Source organism: Bombus impatiens, unplaced genomic scaffold, assembly GCF_000188095.3.
Source record: "Bombus impatiens unplaced genomic scaffold, BIMP_2.2 scf_0377, whole genome shotgun sequence".
In the NCBI taxonomy this organism is placed as follows: Eukaryota; Metazoa; Arthropoda; class Insecta; order Hymenoptera; family Apidae; genus Bombus; species Bombus impatiens.
Genome location: NT_176796.1, coordinates 637,352 through 659,998, shown reverse-complemented (window position 1 = coordinate 659,998; position 22,647 = coordinate 637,352). Strand labels below are relative to the sequence as shown.

The window sequence follows — 22,647 nt, the reverse complement described above, 5'->3', positions numbered from 1 at the left end:
TATGCATATAAATATATTAGTGCATTTCTATCAATGTACCTATGCCATTGTACTTGTATCAATATTATATCAATATTGTACTCAAAAGCGTTAACCTTGACATAGGAACACAGCAAATGTAGGACAGTTCACAATCAACGAAATTATCATCTGGTCTGTAATATAATCTCAGTACAGTTTCACGAACGAGTCAATGATAAGCTTATAACGTCTTCGTGGAATAATTGTGCCTAATTAACAAGTTGGAACAAATAAACGGACGCAATAATAGATCGATTTTTAATGATTCTTTTATAATGGTAATTTAAATATTGAGTGCCTGTACTTAGAGAAATGTGCAATTGCATTTGCTGCGCATTGACATTCCACGTAAACGAGTATCTATAATTAGTCGGTATCCCTTATATCATCTCGTATTTTATTGTGAAAGAATTTGTACACACGTAGAATACGAAAAAAGATGATACGAGCCGTGAATGCGAAATTTGTTGTCATTCACATCAAACAATAAGCAGATAAAGCCTTCTCCAAGTTCAATGCGACGGTAAGACGTATGTCGTTTGTATACGAAAATTCTATGGTGACATGAACTAATCAGTGAAAAATAATATTTTCGATAAATCATGACGCGATAAGTATAATCTTTACTTTGACATTTGCTTTTCTCACGCGAAAGATTAGAAACGTTAGTAAAACGAAAACTTCGTTAAATTTGAATACAACTTTTTAAAGCAACGAATTTGGTCCAATTGCTTCGTTTGAAAAATAGGAAAAAAAAAATCAAACGAAATTCGTCAATTTCTGTGGACAGTATAATATGAAACAATGAGAAGTAAATGTGTAAATGTATACGTGTTTACAAGTATACCATCCAATATATTTTTTTGCCGGGTGGTAGGATCGTGTTGGTCTATAAAACAGCAGCAAGCATCCAGCATCACTTCATTGCGAGAGTGTACTTCTTACCGCGAGTACAGCTCAAATTCTTTCGTAAGTCTGAAAAAAAAAAAAAAAGAAAAGAAAAATGTAAATAGTTGGATATTGCGTAAAAATAAATTCTTGCCGGTTCAGTCAATTACGTTTGAACAGCGAAGAAAAGTTGAAGGAGGAAGTGTCGCTAATCAATTTGTTCAGAAAGTGTGAATTTCGAAAGTAAAAATACAAGACTACCGAATACACATTATACGTGGTAATTGTTTGTCATTTAACTTTTTAAGATGAGAATCCATAGCACCGATCCTATGTTCTCCATTAGTACGTATTCGCGTATATGTTCACTCATTTATATTCTTTCCAGATATCCGTTAGCCCTTAAAGCGAAGAATCTCGAAATAGCGCAAACAAAATGAAAATTTTGTTCGTATTTTTATTGTTGATTGCCGCTGGGTCTGCAGCCCCTTGGGTTGAAATTCTTTTCGGTAAACAACCAGATTATGATTATCAACTACCAGCGAGTTACAAGAATCAACAATACAGACGGCGACAAGGGAAAGGAGGGAAGGAAAGGTGGAAAGAGATTTGTAGGACGATAAATCCCAATCCTTACGCATTTCCGGGTCAAGTTCCCTATCCTTCTGCACCAGTTTGTCCTTGGTAACCAGATAAATTCGTTCAACGAAGGTATGAAGCACGAACGATTGAACTACATCATATACAAATCCATTAAAAATATGAATTTATTGTAACAATATATCAGGGAATACGAAGATATTCACTGGTTATGAGTATTTCAGTCGGTATACAAGTTTACTATGTATAACCAATGACATGAAAGTACGCAGTCGTATATACCTGCCGGTATAAATTATATATCAAGGGATTCTGTTAACGATACTTTTTTGTACATTAATCGTATGCGTTAGTACATCTTCCTTTGTATTATGTCCACATGATTAGTTGTTGTTATTACGCTATGTAAAACTAAATGTCATTGATTTACCGCCTTTGTATATTACAGTACAACAAGCTCTCTTTCTCCTTTCTATTTTACGTAGAAAAATAAATCATTTATATCTCACAAGAATCATCGCTGTATTAAAGTAACTTAAATCTTACGTTCCATTTAAGAAATGCATTATATATTATAATTATCACTATCGATGAGCTTATATACGTTATCTATATATTACATATTATGTACAAATAAAATCACAGTATTACTGTAGCACGCAAGTTCGGTCATAAAAATCTCGATGTCTGGTCAAAATGTTTTCCCCAGAATAAATCTGCGATACATTAAAAAAATTTGTACAATGCGTGCAACTTTGTAACGTGACACGATGAAATGGAAAACAATCATTTCCAAACTTGTATTAATCCATCTGTACTACCAGTAAGAATACACGTGTTAGACATAGCTACGGCGGAAATAGTGTCGTGATGTCCAGATGGTGGAGTTTCTGGACCTTGGCCACCTTCTTCGGAGTTTCTTGTTCTAATACTGCTTCCTCCTCCGGATGATGGAGTTGGACCACCTCCGGCTAAGACTTCTTGAACGACATTGGTTCCATCAATTAAACGTTGTCTGTAAAATGTGAAAATATATGTAAATCATATTCCATTAGTCATAATATGTAAACAGTGTTATTTTAAACAAATTCTATTACAAATACTAACTCATATGCCAATGAATTTGGAGGAGTGACATCATTAGCAGCAGGCAATGCAACATACGATTCGTTGGGTGTGTTTAAGTCCCAAAAACGCAATCTCATATCAGTACCACCAGCTAACAAGAAGCCTGAGCGATCGATACATCCAGAATACATTGCACATACACTATGACCACCTTGCGAGTGACTAAGTGGAGGTGCACTTGACGCCCAGAGAACCATTTGACGAAAATCAGTTTCGAGATTCCACATTGAAATTTCGTTGTTTCCTTGAACAGCCGAAATAATCCAGGAATGTTCTGTGGGATGAGTAATTACCTTCCTCACCCTTGCATCTAAAATCAATTAGATTTTATAAAGTTCGAGAATTATTTGATGCAATACATTTTATTCTATACGAATTTAAAACAATAGTAAATTTACTTGTAGGGTGTTTAATACTGGTTATTGGTAACTGAAACCGCAAGTCCCAGCAAGTATGTACGCCAGAACTTGTACCAAGGGTCAACCATTGTTGATAATTGTTTACACAAAATGAGGTAATTACTCCATGTTTTAGGTCATTTTCTAAACGCCATGTTGTACCAGGACACCTTAAATCCCACCCTACCAATGAACCATAAAGTGATGCATAAACAAGGACTGATTGTGAACCAGAGTCTAAATACTGTAAATCAACTGCACATCCCTCTTCCTAAATACAATAATTCAAGGTTCCAGTATTAATTTATTTAAAAATCCGAAAATATACAGTAAGTAACGTATAATCACCTGAAGATCTAACTGTCTGGTACCGATAACGCTCATTTTACTAGAATTTGATTCAATTCGTAAAACAAATACAGTGCCTGATTGGCTAGCAGAACTTGCTAATGATTGTCCCTGATCACATATAGCTAAGCCAACTAGAGGACCACCTCTATGCATGTAAGTTTGCCTAATGGAATTAAAATACAAGATACATTACACTTAGTCTGATAGCACATTATGTAAAGTTCTTACCTAGAACGATTAGCGATATTTCGACCTTCCATTCTACTTGCATCCCATATCTTTATGCATCCATCTGCAGAGCTACTGGCAAATAAACTAGTATCCGGTATAGAAACTAGCCTATTTACTGCAGCTCTATGTTCATGGAGATGTGCAATTGGTACCCCTCTAGGTCTCCATCCACTTGGTAATAATCTTGAACCTTTTTTTAATCAAAAATAGTTATAGTACCGATACTGCGCTTGAAATATATATTTCTATAATTATTAATTACCAGCTTGCCACGCAATGTTATCAGCCCAATGCTGTGCTCTTAACGCTGCAGCATGTTGTTCTTGTTTTCTGTACGTTAGTTGTCTTACTTCTAATCTACAAGGTGCACACCTGTCTACAAAATTACATTAAATTTTCTGTATGTCTTGTAGCAAAAAATAAATAAATAAATAAGTAATACTTTAACGTCCAAAAGTATTTTTGAAAACACATACATTGAATATATGAACGTTCATGAAGAGAATGGTCATTTATACTATTCATGTCAGATAAACTATGTTGTGGTGATAAGTGGATATCCCCTCCATGTAAACTTTGACTAGGACTTCCATTACTTCCTGTCATATCTGACATTTTAACAGTGTGCTATATTATAAAAAAGATTTACTACAATTCTATAAAAATTTAATTATGGACATAGATCATATGTTTCTAATTACCTGAACATTGTCTTGAGCTGCGAACATTGTACGCCATTCTTGATTCATTGTTGCATATGTGCCAACACTATCTGATGTTCTACGATCTAATCGTTTAAATGGCGGAAGACCTAGATCACCTTTTGTATCAGGATATAATATTACTATGTGATGTCGTATCTTGTCCTTCATAGTATTTAATTCTAATTTTCCATCTATCGATTTAGCTGTACTTAGCTTCGCATCCATCGAATTTCTATACTTATTGATTTTCATTAAATGTGGTTTCATTATTAATAATTGGTCTTCAACAGTTTCAGTCATTGACTCCGAACTCAAACGTCTGAAAAGCTAAGAAGCATCGATTAGATTTCTTGAAAATTGCAAAACATATTTACAAAGAAGATCTTTGGCTTACATTCCGTAATGAAGTACTCATTTCACTATATTGTGGTACTATTCCTGTTACTGCTTTAGCTCGAGCAGTTTGTCTTTGTTCAAGAACTTGAAATAGTTCCTCCACATCGTTGTATTTTACAAGGGAATCATAAACAATTCTTGGTATAGGAGATACCAAGGCTTCTAATAACAAAACTTCTTTTTCTATTTGAATTAATGGATGTTTTAAGTAGGGCTGTATTATTGACTGAACTTTGCACTGAACATCTACCAAGTTAAGTGTTCTTGCCGCTGTAGATATGAAACCAACAGTCGCATGTCTTATCCATAAATTTGGATGCACCTACAAAGAAGTTTAAATTCAAGATATTGAATAGGAAAAATTGCAATCCTATAATTATTAGTATTGCTAAAACATAACTTACTAAAAAGACCATGGTTTCATATAAAAGTTGATAAAGAGCAGACTTGTGTAAGAGACCTAATTCTGTGAGAGTTGCCATTGCACTAATAGCCTTTGTGGTTACGAATTCCTCAGGATCTGCTAGTCCTTGTTGAAGAAGAGGCATAAGAATAGGACTACTATGCCAACCAACATAAGCAGCGACACCAACAATACATTCGAAAAATGAACCTCTTAACTCTTTGTCTTCCTTATCATTTAAGAAAGTAATTACATGACTAAGCAAAATATCATTGGCCTTTTGTTTTCCAAAAAATACACATAGTTTATTTATTCCACTTTCCATTAATGTTTGTTTTACTAAATTCTGAGGATCCGTTAATAGCATGGACACAGATTGTTGCACCTAATAATTATATATATTTTAATATATATATCCTACATAAATATTGTTAAAAATAATTTTATTAATTACCATTTCGTGCAAAGTTTGAAGCTCACTATCATAACTTGGTTTTGGACCTTCTTTGTTACCTAAGTTGGATAAATGAGCATTTTCTAAATAACGTAATGCAATGTGTGCTAAATGTGCAATATTTTCTGCGTAAGCGGCTCTAACAATTACAGCTTCATCTTGTGTGATATGTGCTAAACCAGGTAAAATATATTCTGGAAAGATGTTCACATCTGATGGTGGAATTGATTTTACAAGATGCAAACATTTTGTCAAAGTGTGTATTGCTGATACCCGTACACGTGGAGCAGGATCATGAACTAAATGAAACTGTACAATATATTAGATAAACTTTGTTAACAGTTATTCGAGTTTTATTCATTTCATATTAAAATACTTACGATGTAAGGCAAAATTCGATCCAATATTGTTTCATCTGATGTGTTTTCAGCAAGCTCAAGTAATATTTCTAAACTTTGTAATTTAGATTGAGAGTGATGTAAACCTCGTATGCATGAAGTAACGAGCTGAGTAATAATAACCAATCCTTCAACAGGTTCTGAAGACAAAACCTTTTTCTCGCTCTTCAAATCTATTTTTCGCCTTTGACTTTCAACTAATATAGCGTCCGATTGCTGATCTGTTTGACCGTTACAATTAGACTTTTGAATTTGGACAGTTTTTGGATCACTTTGATTTAAATCGCTCTTGTCAAAACTTTGATCACTGTCAACTTCTATGATAGTATTATCTTCACTGTGACCAGAATCGTCCTTAGTTGATTCCACATTGTTCTCAAAATGGTTATTCTGTGTGACTTCTGCTTTTCTTATGTCACTCTTCATTTTTTCATTTTCCTCCGCTTTTAAAATATTAATGATATTACCAATATCTTTTTTAAGTCTATTAATTTTTTCGTCAGGAGATAAAATTGGGGCAGCAGAGAAGATAAGCATATATGGTTGAAGAAATAAATAAAAATATTCTGGAAATACTGTTCCACGAGCTTGAGCTAAATAAATTTCAGCGCTTTTTCTATTTGCTGGATTCCTCTCCAACATAGATGCAAGAAGTTCACGTATTCCTGAATCTTCTATTGTATCCAAATGCTTGCTCACTGAATATTCATTGTTTCTATATGCTTAAGATATCACAATAATGAAATTCTTAAATATTTTATTGAAATAATATTATATATACAACTTATATACAATCTTTATGTATATTACACTCACCTAATAGTTGAGAAAAGTCAAACGGTGGATGTCCTTCATTATATAATTCTGTTAATGCACAGCCTGCAGAAAAAATATCCATCATTGGATGTAAGTCACCTGTTTTTAGCTCTTGTTCTGATAATAATAATGTATTGCTTAATTCTGAAGATAGTGTTTTCACAAACCGTTCTGGAGCTATGTAACATGTTCTGAAATAGGTGAATGAATCATTATTTAAAACAATAATATAACAATGATTATCAAGGATTATGCTATTTGATTGTGTACCTCCTCCTAGAGGTGTCAAAAAAGTATGAAAAATCAGCAGGATTATCTTCAGGTAGATAAGTCGGCTTAAAACTTGCAAAATCTGTGAGTAAAATCCAGTTCCAACTGGTTATCATAATGTTTTCTAGTTTAATGTCACCATGACAGACTCCAAACTATAGTCAAATGAGAAGTAATATTTTAATTTTGTTGTTTAATGTTCTTTCAGGACAGGATTGCAGTTATGTTCATTGTTTAAACATAGTTAACTGACATTTGATAATTGTCTAATGTAATAGTTTCAAATAACATAACTCGTTCATTTAGGAAATTTTAGATATTATCTTACCTTATGAGCTTGATGTAAAGCATACAAAACTTGAAAAGTAATCCATTTTTTTTCTATGCTTGTTAAAAATGGTCTAGTACTAATTCTGTCATAAAGGGAATACTTTACATATTCCCTCATTATTGATCCTGATTTTTCTGTGAGCTTATATAAACACATATTTATTTATAATTATATGTTAATCTATAATATACGGTGCAACGTAAATACTATTTAAAAATACTTACAATCATTCTTTGAAAAGGTAGGCAATTTACGGCAGATGCTAATTTAGACCTAATTTCCTCAAGCTTTTCTTTATAAGAAGAGAGTGGAAGTGTTGGATCATGAATAGCAAAAACTTTAACTACTATAAGACCCTCTTGGCTCCTAGCTCGGGCGACTTTAAAAAATCTAGTACTTCCTAAGCTGTAGACACATGAAGATTAATTGCAAAAACCAAATGGAGATATATAAATATAATTTATATGTCATTTACATGATTCATCATTTACGTTCAATAATTCTGCCTTATACAAAATGCATAGAGATATATTATATTTCTCCTATTAAAAGATATTTCCAAGATTCTTTAATTTAGATTAAATATGTTATGAAAAGCTTCAACAGAATATAAGTTGGTGAAAAGTTAGTCATTTTATAGCATTGGATTAAAATACTCACTTTACATCAAATAATAAATCACTATGGTCCGTCAAATAATGTTCGACTGGAAATATTTGACTAGGCGCAATACCGACTAATTGATTTCCCATTTTGTATATCGATGTTTAGTTGAAATTGATATATTTGCAAGCAGCATCCATTTTGTGCCAACTTCAAGCGCTACATTACATCGCAATACAGCCATACATAAGTTATATCGCAAAAATTTCCTAGGTGTAACGCTCCAATTACCTCCAATTATTTCAATCAAAAACCCTATAATTAGACTTCTATTATATCTAAACGTTATAAACATTATATTTACTATAGATCACAAATGTTAAGAAGTAGAAAATATGGTCGACTTATGATAATATTGACAATAATATTAGAATAAAACTTGCCGCTATATTCGCAGCAAAATATCTACATTATCAGTTGAGTATATTAAATTACTTATCCTCTTTAGTATTAAATAAATTCGATCGATCGTATTCTATTCGTATTACGGCTTCTTCATATTAGTATTCATCTATTAAAATAAATTTGATAATCAATACGTTTTTGTATCATACGAACTGTGGTAATGTTCTATCATTCCTGTATCACTTCCAACATTATCGATTTAACATAAAACATAGTTATAATATTGTTAGTGTTGGGAACTAGAGCTGGGTACATACGTGGATACATATGTTAAAAATTACTCGTTTTGAGAATCAAAATTAGAAGAGTTTCGAAATGTAAATAAATCAAATAAGTATTTGTAATCTTTTCAAAGTAATTTTGTTCCTTATTATGCAGACTGTGTACATAAGTACACATTTATCACAGTCCTCAAATAAAGTTATTTATGATTTCGTATTAGCATTTTCGAAACGCGAATGGTTCTTTGCGTTGTATTAGCTTATGCGCTATCACGGTTAATATATCAGATTTAACATTTGTTTACTGTCTGGTGCCTGTTAAATATTTTGTACACAGATTCTTTAGAATGTTGAGATCATATTCCGGTTGCATACGGTTTCGCAATTATTATGTATCATTGTGCGTTAATTTTAACAATTTCCCCAATCCGAACAATTAGATAAGATCATTTAAATCGAATTTCAAAGTTAAAAGATCCAGAAAAATATTTTAAGCCACAACAAATAACAGAGAATTATGACTTATATGAGGGCTATTAAATACAGCATCTAATTTTCGGCTCTTTGACTAAAAATGCGCGCCAATATTTGATAGATGCGCGCGCCGATACAAATAACTTTTTGGCAACGCGAAACATGTAAACCGGATAAAGAACTGCTGTTATTTTAACCGGTAAAGAAGGGGAAAATATAAATGTAGGAAGATAAAAGGTAATTAAAAATTGTATTATGTACAGTTTACATCGTTCTCAATGATAAAAAACATTAATTTCTGTTTATCGCAAGAAATAATCGAGAAAGAGATCTCATACTGTATAGAGAATGTTCATGATACGTTGACGATAAGCGATAAAATTTACATAAGTAAATAAATTTCTTTAATCGTGCATTTGTTCCACTTTTATCGTCGATAATCGTTGAACATAGCTGCGTCCACAAAGAGAGCAACTCCATGACAGTGTCTATTATCACCATACTGTCGATGGATAGCTCTCTTCATAGCGCGCGCCTTTTGTCGTTATCCTTCGTTTAAATCATTTCCTTGTGGCACCTAAAACCCTAAGAGTTTTTTTACATTTTATCAGCAATATTCTTTACAGCTATAGAGATTTTGATTTTCATAAATTGTATCGTCCTTAACGATATAAAACATTTGAAACGATGCTCCTATTAGAAAAAGAAATTTGACTCACATAAAGCATTTATATCTTATACAATATTAAGCAAGAAAACGCTGAAAGACAGAAAGTGTCGCCGTGGTGGAATATAACATGAGCATAGCAGCTTTGCTTGTTATCAAGGAGGTGCGAGTAACTTCTTCCTCTTTAGCGTTGCCACCTGATTGCGCGGTAAACATAACCTCCGTGCGTTAGCTCGTGCCATGAGTCGTTAACACTTCCTTTTCTTCTTCGTTCCGATGCGTTTGCCGAACGTTGAAACCTAAAAATACATTAAACTGCAAATCAAGATTCAATTAAGGCGATCAGTTCAAAGATCACGATATAACCTAATGATAAATTTCAAGTAATAACAAAACGTACGATACGCAGGGTCGCACTCTAAATTGATCGATAATTCTATCAATCCGCGATAAGTTCGAATAATTCCTTGTTTCGATAACTGTTATCAGATACCACTTAGTTAAAAAATCAATTGTGACTATTTTAGAGATATTCTATAATATAAAGAATCCTAAAGGAGCTAACAAACATCTACAGATCGAGGGAAAACCATACATTTGCAAAATACACTTACAATTGAAATTATCGTGAATTATCAGTATCCGTATAACTATACCGTAACAGTACGTTTGCTGTAATTAACGAATAATAACTAATTTCCAAATAAACTAAAATGAATAAACGCGTTAATTTTCCCAAGGTAGCACCATAGACTCAAAATCTTTATTTATTCAGTTGACATTTTTACTGATTCTGAGCAACTGCTTAAACAGACAAACATTTAATTATACTGGAGTTTAATTGTATTTATATACTATATTTTTCTTTTATTCCTTTTCTTATCATCTACATGATTTTCACAGGCAAAACCATGAACATTAAATCAATCACATGCAATAGCTAGGACGTTTATGATACCTTACCAAAGAGCGTCCGTATTCGTATGAACTTGATTAAAATAATTAAAAAATCGATAATACAGAATAATATGGTAAGTAGCTTAGCACGCAGCCTTCAACTGCGAAAATCTCATAATTATATCATAAGTCTTAAGTTTGTATTACGTCACAACAAAATTTATGCCTTTCCTCGTTATTTCGTTGCACAAAGGAAAACTAGACAAAGTTGCATAATGAAACGTTCAGCATCTTCAATAATTGCTCAGGCACATATCATATTCTTTTTTTAAATATTCTTCTATCGCGTACCCGAAGAAGAATCAATAAAAACACGTTTGTTAAATCTGACGACAAATATCGAATATCACCTTTGAGAGAAGCCAACGATTACACGTTATCAGTAGACGATGCGATAAAAGCGATAAAGAGTTGACTTGTACAGAGTACAGGTATTACCAAAAATCCTCAAGTAAAAGGATTTCGTCGCTCAATTTGCAAGCGACTTGTGTAATCTCGAAATACGATCAAATAAATTGAAATCTTTAATTACTTTCATTCTATACTTTATTCGAAATAATAAATTAACTGAACTTATTAACAGTTTTTCCTGGGAAGATCCTAATAAAGATTAGTTTCAACAAAGATAAAAGAAGATGGAATTAAGCAATACACTGATTCTCTTTATTCCATCGTAGTCTATTTACCGACTTTAATGAGTTTCACGTTATCCTCTTATTTGCGCGCTTATTTGCGAAAAAGTATAGTTTTATTAACATGCCAACGTGTAAAATATTTGTGTGCTTCGCTCGAAGAAATTGAATATTAAAAACATCGTTCTGAGATTTCTCTCGATTCCGATATTATAGCCATCTAAACAAATACGAGGCACGTTTAACATCGTTATCGCGGTAATTGTAACAATATCATTATCAACGCCAATGTATCTTCTGACGTGTTCATCAATTAAAATTACTATTTCGGACAAATATTCATCCAGATTCATCCAGATCGATCAGATGTACGATCCATCTACGATGTTATATTCAATATTTTGCGAGAACACCGTCATCACGATGAAAATGCGAAATCTACGAACACTAACCGTGATATCGTAACAATGCGATATTTTCGCTTATCAAAGTATTTCTTCGATAGACAATGTCGCGAAACAAATATCTTGAATGCCTGAGAAACAACGTTATCGGGGTCGTTGTAAAATGTTTCATTACCGATGCCCGTACGTTACATAATCATTAGTTCAAGCGCGAAACTGACGTCGTGTATTCTCTAGTAGCAATTATATCCCTGGAATTTACACATGAAAAGACCACGGCACGAAGAATTCCAGCTGTAGGTACTTGAGGTTGCAGGAACTTCAGCAGCGATGGACATGAGCGCCTTCGACGAAATAAGACTTTTTCCCTTTTCTTCGAAATTCTTTATACAAACAGTCCTCAAACGTATTTACCAATTTCTATCGCATCTTTTTCATTTCTAATACAATGGCATTGAAGTAAACTACTTCCGGTATCTTTAGTCTACTTTGAGGCAAAGTTTGTGGCGGCTCAAAGACTTACCTGATCGGTACCCCTGAGTCCCAAAACCGTGAATGATCACGCTAGACTTCCGCATGAACATACATTCCGCTCGCAGCTTCTTCTCGTTGCACGTCATCGTGTGAGGAAAACGTAGTGAGGAATAACGAAGCTGTGAAAGGGGCGCGCAACGAACCAACGAGACGGATAATATAATAACCAAAAAACAACTCTTTGCAGAACAAACGAACGAAGAGGTTCAAGAACGAGTGACGTGGATGTCTCTCCGGTGCCACTCATATACTCTACCAGCGCTGATCTGACGTCACGGGTATGCTTCTTATCAGGTAGAAGCGCCAACACCTGTAAGCTCGCACCTGTATGCTTGAGCTTAGCGTCGATGGGAACGCCCTGAACTGAATTTTCTTACGAAAGATATTTCTGCACCAGAGATGCTACAATCGATGTATTTACTTGTAAGATTTCTTAACGCGAATCTCTATAAATATCTTCGTGGCAACATGCAGTCAATCGTCAGTTAGGTTTTCAAAAAAAAAAAAAAAACTCCATTTTTAGATTTGGATTCAGAATTGGATTTGAGAATAGAGATTTCGTATAAAATATAGTTGATGGAATAGGATTTCTATTCAGAAGGTTAAAGAAAAGTATAAAAAAAGAGTTCCGCTTGAGCCAAAACCTTCCTTTTCTTGTGAAAGTTTCTACGAAGATATGGGAAAGATGGTAGTATTACTTTGTTTGAACTATATCATATCATTCGAAAGGAAAAGATATACTACTACTTAGAAATAGTAGTGCATCAGTCTTATAGTTCCTTATAGTTTTCTCTTTAAGAAACTTTCCTTTCATCCGATAATTGTAATTGAAAGAAAAACGATAAAGAAAAGTAAATAAAAGAATTGTTTTTATACATCTCGTTTTTCTAATTTTTAGGGAAAAGTATGAATCTTCCGATGTAGAATTGACGAACGATATCAATGACAAGAGTTGACGCGTTTACAGTGGTTTAGAGCAAACACAGGTTTTATAAAAGGGGAAAAGGAGGAAGAATAATGAGAGATAGAAACGAAACCGTTGCTTCCACGATGTCACGCGCGTTTACGTGGTGCGTTGCACCTTATCTCGTGTCCTAGTTACATCATCGCACACAGTTTTGTAGTTCTTACACAATTTCATTCGGAAGGAACTAACAAACGTCGATGATCAAATTATGATTCACCGGTGGAACCATTATACTTTAATTCATGATGTACAATCGTAATAAATTCGTTGAGTTTCGCTCCATTAAAGTTATCGAATGTTTTAGACTCTTAGAAGGCTATCGAAAGTTTTAAATTCTGATTAAACTGTAATGGTAGAACGACTACCAATGGGAGGCAGTGGTTTGCCTCTGAAAAGAAAGATCTTCTTTAATACTACTTTTCATACTTTTGTTTTCTCATGTAGCGTTCTTAAATACCTGCAGGCTTCGTGAAAAATTTTTCTAACTTGTTCGTGCATCTGCTTATAAGTCGCAAGGTCCTCAGCTTTGTCCTGTTGCACAGTGTCTAATCTAGCTTTCAACGCGAGGCATTCTTCTTGTAATAACTCCACTCTACATGGCGTTAGGAATTGTTAAATATATCTATGATTTATATATATTTATATGTTTTGTTTGTTTTTAAATGTCGCTTTTAAAGCTTACTTGAGCCGCATTTGTTCAGCATTCATTTCTTTATCACTAGCCTTCGACAATTTTGGTAATTTCGTTTTATAGCCAGTGTCAATTTTAACAATCCCTATTCTTTCTGTCTCCAATTTTCGTATCTTTAATTCCAACTTCGCCGATTTATCTTTCTCATTACGTAACGTGTTCTACATATATAATTCACCTAATTAAAAGTTCAAGCAACAGATAGAAAAAAAGCAATATAGCGTTGAAGACTCACAGAAAGAGTGTCAGCATAGTTTCTCTCTTTGTCCAGACGCCTGTTGAGGATTGTTATTAACTCCAACAGTCTCTCTCTTTCAGCTTCAGCAGCAAAAGCCAAAGTCACATATTCGTTAGGTTCGCATGTACTTCGAGCGCTATGAGGAGGACCACTGTGGTTCAAATTACTTAATAACTCTTCAGGTTGTGCAATATTTCGAGATTTAATGTCCCATAGGTTCGGGACTGTTCCATTTCTACAATAAATAACACATTTGTATAAAAATGTATTTATACTTAATTTTCTCCAAGAATAAAGTACCTCAACTTATCTATCTCGATTTCTCGTTCTTCTAATCTTCTACGCAACCGATCGATTTGAAGTTGCGCCGACTGCAAATCGTTCTTTAAGTTCGTGTACTCACGTTCGAACTTCTCTGCTCTATTTTTCATATCTATCTCGCGTTCTTCGTGTTTTATTTCGGTAGTTTTAAGCCGATTCTGTTAATTTCGTTTTCATTAACTTTAAAAGGAACGATCAATTTCAATATCGTCGTATACATACATTGAGTGTCTCGATTAAATGATTATCATGAGATCTCTTCTCATTTAATATGGCAATATTTCCTTTCGCAACATTCAACTCATGCTCCAGCACTTTTATTCTTGCCTTCGAAGCCTCTAACTTCCTCTTGTATCCCTCAACGATGACTTCCGTTTGCCGAAGTTGCTTTGCTGAATCTTCTATTTGTCGCCGCCTCTCTTTCTCAACATTTCGAAGATTTTCCAAATTTTTCCGTTCTACAGACACTAATATACAAGACATACAGCTTATAAATAAAAACCTACAACTCCGGAATTTCGTTTTAATACCGATGGATGTCTTTTGCGTTCCTTCGTATTCCGACAATCTTGATTGTAGTTCCGTTATTTTTTGCTGTAGCAGGTGAATCTGTTCAGCTCTCCCTCGCCATCCAGATTGATTCAATAAATTATTCAAATTCACATTTACACCAATTTCGCTGTACAATAACTACATTTTCAACTTTAAAAACTATGTATTGCATGCGCGCTCGCTTGCCTGTGTCCTATGTTTTTTTTATTTATGTATAAATTTTCCGATAAAAGTTTTAAAAACAATACCTTATGCAATTTATTAATCTCTTGTTTAAGACTGGCACAAATATTTTTGGATTCATAGAGCTTTATTTGAGTCTGTTGTAACTTTTCGTACAAATGTTTGATTCGATCCTCGTCTCCCTTCGGCTGACTATTCTTGGTACCTTTGTCAAGGATACCATCCTGTATCTCGATCATAATACGACGGAACGATGATGGAAGAATGTAACAGTATAAAAATGTCGTGTACGACTGAAAAATCTTTAATATAACTCACTCTTCTGAGAGGAGTCATCAGTTTTCGAATGTCTCCTTTCATGTCGCTCATTTTCTAATTCTGTTTCTTTGTTAGTTAAATGCACTTCTAGATTTTTGCACTTTGATTTAAGAACTTCAATCTCGGCTATCTGTTCTCGACATTTTCTGCTAAGCTCGATGATCTTTGCTGTTGCTACTTCGTGAGGTTTTCCTAAAATTGTTGAATGCCCCCATTCTGCAATTCCTTGCTTTTTGTGAATTTTCTCCTCCGCCTCTTCGAGTGCCCGACGCAGACAACCATTTTCAGCAATTAAATCCTGTTATTTATTTTACGATATTAATTTCACTTTATGGTGAAATCGATTTTTTTTTATATATATATATTTAATATATTCTATAAATGTCATTTTGAAAGAATGATAAATGTATAAACTGTATTTATCCTAATTACCTGTATCCGATTCCTTAAAAATAAATTTAATTCTTTTGGGAATATGATGTGATCAGGTAAAATTTCCTGTGATGTGTTAAAGATATAAGTTCCTTTTACACTTATTTTACAATTATAATTATTTTATAAAATACTCATTGCAACGAATTCAAAAATAGTACCTCTGTTAATTCTTTCGGCCATGGAATCGTTACGTCAAAATCTAGAGAATTATTTATCTCATCTTGCAACGTTTTATCTATTATTTCTGATTTAGACATTTTTTATAACTTGTCAAAATTCGTTTCTAACCTTTCTTTATTATAAATTGAAGCTACAGTTCCTCAGTTACAATATACAACATTAGAATTCCTATAAAAAAAAATAACCACATTTCTTTATATATTTACTAGATATAAATTTTGTAGTAATCTCTTTTTATGTTAACATATGAAGTTGAACTTTTGTTCCGATAAATGTATGATGATTTTATTCCGAAGTAGACGATAATTTCATGCAAGTTGGGTTAATATCATAAACAAATTAAACATGTTCTAGTAGATAAAACTTTTATCTGTATTATCCAACATGTAAGTCTTTACAATCAGTGATATTGATTACATAAAAAAACTTAATTCTAAATGTCCAAATAGGGAAATAGTGAAGATAGATTTAAACATTTATTTCAAATTACTTCTATTGATTTAACAATTATGTTTTCACCGTTCGCATATTTTGCTTTCCCTTGTTATTTGCATATTTCTGATTATATCTGTTCCTTCCACCTGCAAATTTTCCTGCCTTTTGCAGAGCATGTAATTTAAAGTTCTTTGCAACAGCTGTTTTCCTGTCAGGTCCAGAATATTGCACATTTATCCTTCTTCCATTAACAAATGAATGATTTAATGAAAGTGCTTTCTGTTAACAAATAAGTATAATAATGTGTAATTAAATATATACAGATGGTTAATTCTAATACTTAAGATAAACAAAGTATTAATTACTACATAAAATTACCTCATAATCTGTATTATTGGTCAGCTCAACATAAGCGAATCCACGTGCTGTGTTTGCATCTTTCCTAGGTATCCTAATATCGACTACTTGACTGACCTTAGTTAAGAAGTGTTTTTTAAGTTCTTCGTTAGTAATACTAAAATATAAGAATTTAATTATTAGAATATGTACATGAATATATATGTATACGCTTTGCATAAGAGAAATAGAAATATATATGTATATATATATATTTACTTATATGGCAAATTTCCTACAAAAAGGACATATCTTTTCTTCTTGCCATCTTCTTCTACATTTGCAGATTTCCCTTTTCCTTTTTGTACATTACTTTTTTTAATTTCACTGTCTTTTTCTTGTTCATTATTCTTGTTTTCACCCTTTTCTTCCTTATCACCGTCGTCGTCATCATCATCATCTTCTTCTTCTCCTTCTTCATCATCATCATCGTCATCATCCTCATCATCCTCATCACCTTCTTCTACATCAGTTCCATCATCATCTTCACTTAATTCATCATCTATCTCCATATTATCTTCATTTTCCTCATCTTCCTCATCGTCGTCATCATTTTCCTCATTTTTTTGCTTTAAAAGGGTTTTACTTTGTTTAGCATTCCTCTTTTTACCCTCTTTATTTGATTTCACATCCACTTTCTCCTGCATCGACTTTGCATTTTGCATTTGTTTTTGTTTCACAATTTCTGTCTTTTCATTCTTTCCCTTTTCTACCTTGCCTACTCCCTCCTCTACCTGTAACCTTTTTTTAAGTGCTGCTAGTTTCCTCTTAGCACTTCTTGTGAGTTCCTCTCGTTTTTCTATTAATCCAATTCTCTTTTTTATGTCTTCAACAGATAAATTAGATGGTAACAAATGTGTTTGCGATAGTCTATTTTCTTTACGTTTCTTACGGTATTCTTGTCTCAATTTCAATAGTTCCGCTGTACTTAATGTTTTCTTCTTACTATTTTGCAAACTAATTTCATTTGTATCCTTTTTCTTAGGATTTTGAACAATTCCTAAATCATTATTTTTCTTTTCATTTTTAAATTTCTTAGGTGAATTCTTAGTAATTTGCTTATTTGGTTGCCCATTTTGCACAGTTCCGTTTTCTGTTTTTTTCTTCTTAAAATCTTTATTGAGATATCCTGATGTTTCTGTTTTCTTCTCAGTTATCTCAGACACGCTCGCTGATCGTTTTTTTATATTTTTAACCATATTTGCTTTAGCCATTACTGCTCTATATGATATAAATACTGATTTGCTGTAAATGAAAAATAAAAAAATCAAGGACGCGATCATTTTTTACGAAGAAAAGAGCTAAATCTTGTCTCTGATAAATATACTGAGAACACGTTTTATCTACTTGTTATGTATAATTTCCTATTCAACATATTTCATATAGTATATATATAATTTATGTTTCAATCATTTTAATTAAAACATGATATATATACTTAATATTTTAACAAAATATGAACTTGCATGCATATATATATATGTATATATATATATGGTTAACAATATAATTGCAACTAAAACTGAAATTACTACTGCAAATCCATTTAGTTTTTACATTTACTTTAATTAATAATCAATAATTACTTCGATTAAAATAACATATAAGATACAGAGATACGTACTTTGTTAGTTTTACGAAATTAAACCAACTTACCTATCAAAACGTGGTCGTGCCTGCAACTATAGAGGTTAGCTTTAGCACGCGTCTCTCATATATCTGCTTAGAAGCGTACAGTTCCGATTTCGATTTGCAGAAATTACGCATGCGCGTTCATATTTTATTATACTTTTGTTATATATTATGATATTTGTTTCTTAAATTATTCATATTTCTTAAAAACAATATTTTTTAAAGTGCAAATAACGATATATATGTAATTAAATAGTGCGTAATTAAATTAAATAAAATCTTATATTTCACGTCACTTCCGTTATAAGAAAGGTTTGGTTTTGTTTCATATGTATATATGTATTTTTATAAATAATAGCAATTTTTATAAAGCATAAATAATTTCTTTTCAAATTATTAGCGCAACTATTAACTAGATAGTGTTTTTATATATGTATAATGTAATTAGTAATATCATTGTTAAATGTGTTTAATGTATATATATTATTTAATATTTAAACGTGGTACTTATAAAAGTACAACTGCTTTTTTTGTCTAAATATTTTATAAGCATAACAGGAAATTTCAATCTATGAATTTTAACAAACAAGACATAATTATTACATAATGCATTTATTAGGCAGTTAGCATTACAATTTTTGTACTATCTAGTTGAAAGTTGTTTCCTCATATAACAGTTTTTATGTAAACGTGTAGTTCCTATGCAAAGAATGTAAGCAGTATTACTTAAATATATGTATATCTGTCTGAAATTTAAACTCCAGTTAATATATTCATTGTAAATTAATTTAATACAACAAAATGTAATTAAATATATTTATGATCAATAATATTATTTTCTCTTGAAGCATGTATATGTATAACATGAATGGAAGACATTTAATACTTCTAAAATAATTACAACGTATGATAAACTATTTATAGATATTATAAATGCAATGTGTCTCATATATTTTTATTAAGCTTATGTTTTTGACTTGATTTAGCATATGCCACATGTACAATAACCTAAAATTTCGTTTCGTATTAAATAACCATTATAATAGTTGAATACAATGAGTTACATGTAGTTATTAAAAATTATTTACAATTACGAGGTTTGTTGTTATATTAATATCTTTATTTCTGTATTAGAAAATATAAAAGAAAGTGTAACGATTAATTAAGACTACGAAATTTTATGAATACAATTTACAATATATCAAAAACTTATAACTTGCAGTCATAATTTTATGAAATAATTTAACTCGAACGAATTTCTTCTTCTAAGAAGTGCATTTAGCGTTGTATACAAAATTTGCAGTTTTATAAAAGCAGAAAATACATTGTACAATACAATCATATAAAAAATGTTAAAGCTATCTAATAAATCCTTAACTATATAAGAAATCTGAAAAAATAAGAAAAATGGGAGAAACAGTGTATGTATGTATAAATAATACATGGTTGTTTTGTAATATGGTATATAGAATTTATAAATAAAAAGTTTGTACAGGAAAAAATATATTAATTACTTAAAATTAACTATGTTAACAAACATTTAGATTATTTTATGTGAAAATTCTTAAAAAAAATGTAATGAAATGCTGTTGAAAAAAATAATCATTCTATCATTTTATAATACCAAAAGTTTAGTAAAAATAATAGTAATACAATAATAATTGTGACACGATATCTAATACATACAAGCAAGGAAAGATTCTTTGTATTTGGAAGCGATGATATTATAAATTTACAGTAAAATATTCCGAATCTTACTTTTTAGTATTATGTGTGATTAATGTTCTATAATGTTAAAAACGATACCTGAGGTTAGTTATTTTGCATTTAAAATTTTTTATGCAATATTGAAATTCAGCTGTCATATTTGAAAATATTTTGTATGTTTCATATAACTCTAAATTATTGATACAATCGATTATTTCCATCTTTGCTCAAACCCTTAACATTTTTTGACACACATAAAATATTTATGTATTGCTCTTGCTATTCTCATTTACCAAAATGGATTAACATTAAAATGTGCTATTATTTGTCATTTTTACCAGACATTAGATATTTACATACAATAAACTAGTATGTCTAATCAGCTTTACGTGGCTTACGTTTACGAACATTTGGACTGCTTGGTTCAGTTTTGGAATCTTTATCTGCATCTTTTTCTTTTTCTTCTGTCTCTGATCCCTCTTGCTCTGATTCCTCATCTACTAAATCATCCTTAACATGTTCAACAATTTCTTCATCCCGTATACTTTTCTCTTGCATAAATCCACCTGATCCATCTTTTTGTTTCTTTTTGTTTTGAAGCATCACAGGTTTCGGTGGATATATAAAATCAATCAAGCAAACGATAAACTACAAGATATAAGTAACAGTTAGTTTCATTAGTTTTAGTTTAAATGATTCAATTTTATTATTCAAGCTTACCAATCCCAATATTGCACCTGAGACAATGGTAGCAATGGCAATAATCAAGTAACTTCCCCATGTAGGTAATCCAAAATCTTCCATAAACCTATTGTGTATTCCCTATAAGAATAATCAAATTGTTTTATAATGCATTTAAAATTTATATTAGTCCCATTAACATTTAATTTAAATCTTCACCCGCAATACTTGTGAGATTTGAAAGAATTGACCAATAACAGACATCTGAATAGATGTTGGACTTTTCCAGCCAGGAATTGGTTCAATCTTTTCCCAAGTTTTCTCAGACACAAATTCAATTAATGAATCTTTATCTCTAGGGCTCTTATACTGCCTAAATATACCATTTTTAACACTAGAGGAAATATTAAAATGTAATTAAAAATATTTAGAACTTTAAATCATATTATTCTTTTTCCAAAATAAAAAATCTTACTGATATATTGTTGGCAAAGCTGTAACCATAAACCTTCCGCTAAGTCCTGGAGAATCAGTCACATCAACTTTTCCTACATTGATATTTAAACTTTCCTTTTGTGCGGCAAGATGTTCCCAAATTGGTTCCAATGTTTTACAAGCAGGACACCATGGAGCATAGCTAAATCACAAAATAGTCTAGTTATAAATACATATATTACTTTAAAATACAAATAGGTTTCAATAAAATATTTCTTATAGCTTCCTCCTTATATTTCCAATTTGCTTCCAATAAAATTTTTCTTTTGTCTTTTATAATACTTTTATAAAACTTATAGATTTTATACAATTTCAAATAAAACATTAACATACGTATATACAAATGTTTTCAATATGACTTTCGACACGCCATCAAATTTAACGACATTGAACCAATTCAACTTACAATTCCACCATCCATTCTCCGATGAGCATACGATCCCAATTTTCTTCGGTAAGTTGTTCAGCGAAAAAGTTCTTCGACGATGTCTGAGCATTTGCATTTACGAGACCCAAAGATAAGCAACAGCATGTGATATAAAATGAAAAATTGAATTTAGTGTACGACATTTTATGTTAACTAATATCCACCGGTGATACACGCTGCCGGTCACTGGAAGAAGCACGAATTCAATCTGTTATAGTTGGTAGTTGGTAACAATAGTAACCAAGTTTCTTTTATGATGTAGAATGTAGAGAAATATTATATCAGATTTAATACCCTAGGAACGAATGATAACTATAATTAAATTTTTTAATTATAGTTTAATATAGTGGTATAATAGGAAAGATGAATAGTTGTCCTCTTGGTCCATTTAAATTTAGATTTAAAGATATATGTATAATATAACTCCATAATATTCCGTCTTTTTTTTTTTCTTTTAAGAACTGCTTTTTAATTTAATCAATTAAACATTTTGGAATAAATTCTCTAATTTATAAGATCAAATTTATGTATCTTAAAATTCTTAATATAACAAGTTCTATTAACGTTACTTAACTGGTAAACTTTTTCATGTATAACTTATATAGATTATTTGTATAAATTACAATATTCAACAAATTAATTA

General features: G+C 31.6%; 3 protein-coding genes and 1 long non-coding RNA gene across 4 annotated transcripts; 1 reads left to right on the top strand and 3 right to left on the bottom strand.

Moving 5' to 3' along the window:
- Window positions 1–389: 389 nt before the first annotated feature.
- Window positions 390–2,020, top strand: LOC105680840. The gene is made up of 3 exons (XR_001102323.3): window positions 390–544; window positions 899–1,189; window positions 1,298–2,020. It is a non-coding gene; the product is annotated as an uncharacterized LOC105680840 (long non-coding RNA).
- LOC100740987 (phosphoinositide 3-kinase regulatory subunit 4) lies at window positions 1,659–8,222 on the bottom strand. Its single transcript, XM_012386210.3, has 17 exons — window positions 8,050–8,222; window positions 7,614–7,794; window positions 7,387–7,530; window positions 7,059–7,213; window positions 6,789–6,979; window positions 5,955–6,694; window positions 5,575–5,883; window positions 5,122–5,505; window positions 4,716–5,039; window positions 4,319–4,648; window positions 4,094–4,244; window positions 3,880–3,993; window positions 3,615–3,807; window positions 3,384–3,549; window positions 3,036–3,306; window positions 2,617–2,947; window positions 1,659–2,524 (listed from the first exon to the last, which is right to left on the bottom strand). The coding sequence occupies exons 1-17, from the start codon at window positions 8,139–8,141 to the stop codon at window positions 2,296–2,298; spliced, it is 4,305 nt and encodes a 1,434-aa protein (XP_012241633.1). The 5' UTR covers window positions 8,142–8,222; the 3' UTR covers window positions 1,659–2,295.
- A 5,189-nt stretch (window positions 8,223–13,411) lies between these two features.
- Window positions 13,412–16,455, bottom strand: LOC100740868 (E3 ubiquitin-protein ligase BRE1A). Its single transcript, XM_033320919.1, has 6 exons — window positions 14,786–16,455; window positions 14,543–14,721; window positions 14,240–14,477; window positions 13,996–14,165; window positions 13,771–13,905; window positions 13,412–13,701 (listed from the first exon to the last, which is right to left on the bottom strand). Exons 1-6 carry the CDS (start codon window positions 15,044–15,046, stop codon window positions 13,653–13,655), a joined length of 1,032 nt encoding a protein of 343 aa, XP_033176810.1. The 5' UTR covers window positions 15,047–16,455; the 3' UTR covers window positions 13,412–13,652.
- Window positions 16,456–16,582: 127 nt separating this feature from the next.
- Window positions 16,583–22,233, bottom strand: LOC100740745. The gene is made up of 9 exons (XM_033320949.1): window positions 21,984–22,233; window positions 21,558–21,719; window positions 21,302–21,476; window positions 21,122–21,223; window positions 20,780–21,049; window positions 18,723–18,835; window positions 17,282–18,310; window positions 17,045–17,180; window positions 16,583–16,945 (listed from the first exon to the last, which is right to left on the bottom strand). Exons 1-9 carry the CDS (start codon window positions 22,145–22,147, stop codon window positions 16,739–16,741), a joined length of 2,358 nt encoding a protein of 785 aa, XP_033176840.1. The 5' UTR covers window positions 22,148–22,233; the 3' UTR covers window positions 16,583–16,738.
- Window positions 22,234–22,647: the final 414 nt, after the last annotated feature.

What these genes read in the sequence shown, in the direction of transcription:
- LOC100740987 (XM_012386210.3), bottom strand. Translation starts at nt 8,141, where the DNA reads ATGGGAAATCAATTAGTCGGTATTGCGCCTAGTCAAATATTTCCAGTC. An exon ending in TACCTTTTCAAAGAATGATT is followed by an intron (nt 7,531 to 7,613) that starts GTAAGTATTTTT and finishes TGTTTATATAAG; the next exon opens with CTCACAGAAAAATCAGGATC. An exon ending in CAGTATTAAACACCCTACAA is followed by an intron (nt 2,948 to 3,035) that starts GTAAATTTACTA and finishes AATTGATTTTAG; the next exon opens with ATGCAAGGGTGAGGAAGGTA.
- LOC100740745 (XM_033320949.1), bottom strand. Translation starts at nt 22,147, where the DNA reads ATGTCGTACACTAAATTCAATTTTTCATTTTATATCACATGCTGTTGC. An exon ending in CAGGTGCAATATTGGGATTG is followed by an intron (nt 21,050 to 21,121) that starts GTAAGCTTGAAT and finishes TATATCTTGTAG; the next exon opens with TTTATCGTTTGCTTGATTGA. An exon ending in GTAAGCCACGTAAAGCTGAT is followed by an intron (nt 18,836 to 20,779) that starts TAGACATACTAG and finishes AATAAAATATGA; the next exon opens with ACGCGCATGCGTAATTTCTG.
- LOC100740868 (XM_033320919.1), bottom strand. Translation starts at nt 15,046, where the DNA reads ATGTCTTGTATATTAGTGTCTGTAGAACGGAAAAATTTGGAAAATCTT. An exon ending in ATCGAGATAGATAAGTTGAG is followed by an intron (nt 14,478 to 14,542) that starts GTACTTTATTCT and finishes TATTTATTGTAG; the next exon opens with AAATGGAACAGTCCCGAACC. An exon ending in ACTATGCTGACACTCTTTCT is followed by an intron (nt 14,166 to 14,239) that starts GTGAGTCTTCAA and finishes TTATATATGTAG; the next exon opens with AACACGTTACGTAATGAGAA.